Here is a 2,193-nt window from a genome sequence, read left to right on the forward strand (position 1 = left end):
TGTTCTAGTACGGTAAGGAAGCTCCCTAGCACCTCTTCCTTAGCGATTTATTCCTGATTGTGCTCCGTTACTGTATTCTTGCGTGTAACCCATTTTTCTGTGCCCCCTTTTTCTATACTCATCTCCGAGCCAAAGGTTGGTGCTGCTCATATGTCGAGAGTCAAAAGAGCAAACTAGGGGATATTAATGAGTGGTCAGGTAAATAAATCGCTAAGGAAGAGGTGTTAGGGAGCCTCCTCGCCCCACGGGAAGACGAGGCACATAATTTTTTCCAATATTTTTGTTTGAGGTGGCTGAGGCGGGGGGTACGCTACAGGCGGAGTGTCGCCTCACCCTTGGCCCCATCCAGCAGAGTGTGACCAAGACGCTGAGGGTTAGGATGAGGATGATCTCGTACCTCAACAACTACCAATCAGCGGGTTAGTCTGTGCTTGTTACTCCTCTTAACAATTGCCAACCTTCGAGTTAGTCTATGCTTGTTACTGCTCTTAACAACTACCAATCAGCGGGTTAGTCTGTGCTTGTTACTTCTCTCAACAATTGCCAACCTTCGAGTTAGTCTATGCTTGTTACTGCTCTTAACAACTACCAATCTGCGGGTTAGTCTGTGCATGTTACTCCTCTTAACAACTGTCAATCTGCGGGTTAGTTTATGCTTGTTCCTGTGAGTTAGTTCATGCTTGTTTCTCCTCCTACCTTAACAACTACCAACTCTCGATTTAGTTTGTGCTTGTTGCTCCTCTTACCGCAACAACTACCAATCTGCGGGTTAGTCTATGCTTGTTACTGCTATTAACAACTACCAATCTGCGGGTTAGTCTATGCTTGTTACTGCTCTTAACAACTACCAATCTGCGGGTTAGTCTATGCTTGTTACTGCTCTAAACAATTGCCAATCTTCGAGTTAGTTTATGCTTATTATTATGTATATATATGTCTCCCTGTCTATGTATATATGAATATATCATATGTATGTTTTGTGGTAGGTGGGGGTGCTCACCATCCACTCACTCAGTGTGGTCCTGCTCTCGGGTGTCTGCCCTTTCCTCTCCTCCATCCTCCTTTCCTTCCATCCTCTTCTGTCTTTCTTTCCTTCATTCTTTCCTTGTCCTTCTGCCTGTGGGTAACTTTACACTCCCTCTTCTGTCTTTCTTTCCTTCATTCTTTCCTCTTCCTTCTGCCTGTGGGTGACTCTACACTGAGTGACAAGCCAAATGGTTTCCTGTACACCAGGAAACCATTTACTACGCTGGGTGGTAACCATATAACCAGATTTTGGCGCCTGGCGGTTTAGTGGGTAATTATTGTGGTCCAATCGGATTGAGCCGGTGAAGGTTTATATCCAAGGGGTGGTTGGGGTTTATTGCTCATGTAATGCCACTCACAGATGAGTGAGGCTGGTCACTCTCATCTTAAATGTTAGGACCAACTGCCTAGCCCAGGGCTCCTACGCTCCTCATGGGGCAATGTAGGATTGGATGATGGATGGGTGTGGGTGTTGCATATGTATATGTATGTACGCCTGTACACATACCCATATCTTTATACATGAGTACCTATCCTGTACATACGGTATGTTAATGGCTACATGTACGTGAATATATACACATATGTATGATATATATGGTTATGTGTGTGCGTATGTGTCTCTCTCTGCATACGTGTGTACATATGTGTGTATCTATGCATCACTGTACTCATCTCAAAATATGTAATGATAAATAATTACTTTGTACTATGTCTGTAGCATTGTATGTCTTTGTTCATTACTCTACACCTTCTATGCCTTAAGATTTCATTGTAATTCTTTCCCTGTCATGCACTCTTCCCTCCTTGGCCTTCAGCGACAGTGCTCCCTAGAGTGTTGGGGCTTGTCTATCTGTCTATCTATCTATTGTCTGATGTCTTAATCCCGTGAGGCCACAAACAAATCCCCTCCATGTCGCCCTGTCCCCCACCATTTCACTGCCCTGCTCCCAGCTCACACCCCCCTCTCTCATATACCTCTCCACTCCATCCCTCCACCTCATCCTTGGCATCCCCCTTCCTCTCCCCCCCTGCACCTCACTCTCATACACTCTCCTCGTCAGTCTCTCATATACCTCTCCACTCCATCCCTCCATCTCATCCTTGGCCTCAACCTCCCTCACCCCCCCTGCACCTCACTCAGATACACTCTCCTCGTCAGTCTCT

General features: G+C 45.7%; 1 protein-coding gene across 1 annotated transcript in view; it reads left to right on the plus strand.

Moving 5' to 3' along the window:
* Positions 1-424, plus strand: part of LOC145409366 (uncharacterized) — a 15,166-nt gene extending 14,742 nt beyond the window's left edge. The window contains exon 6 of the mRNA XM_080279836.1: positions 290-424. Within this exon, the coding sequence (XP_080135962.1) occupies positions 290-424 (135 nt within the window). The remainder of the gene's footprint in view (positions 1-289) is intronic.
* Positions 425-2,193: the final 1,769 nt, after the last annotated feature.

The sequence above is a fragment of the Coenobita brevimanus genome, chromosome 80 (assembly GCF_032717465.1).
Source record: "Coenobita brevimanus isolate Jiangsu-jjx chromosome 80, ASM3271746v2, whole genome shotgun sequence".
Taxonomy (NCBI): Eukaryota; Metazoa; Arthropoda; class Malacostraca; order Decapoda; family Coenobitidae; genus Coenobita; species Coenobita brevimanus.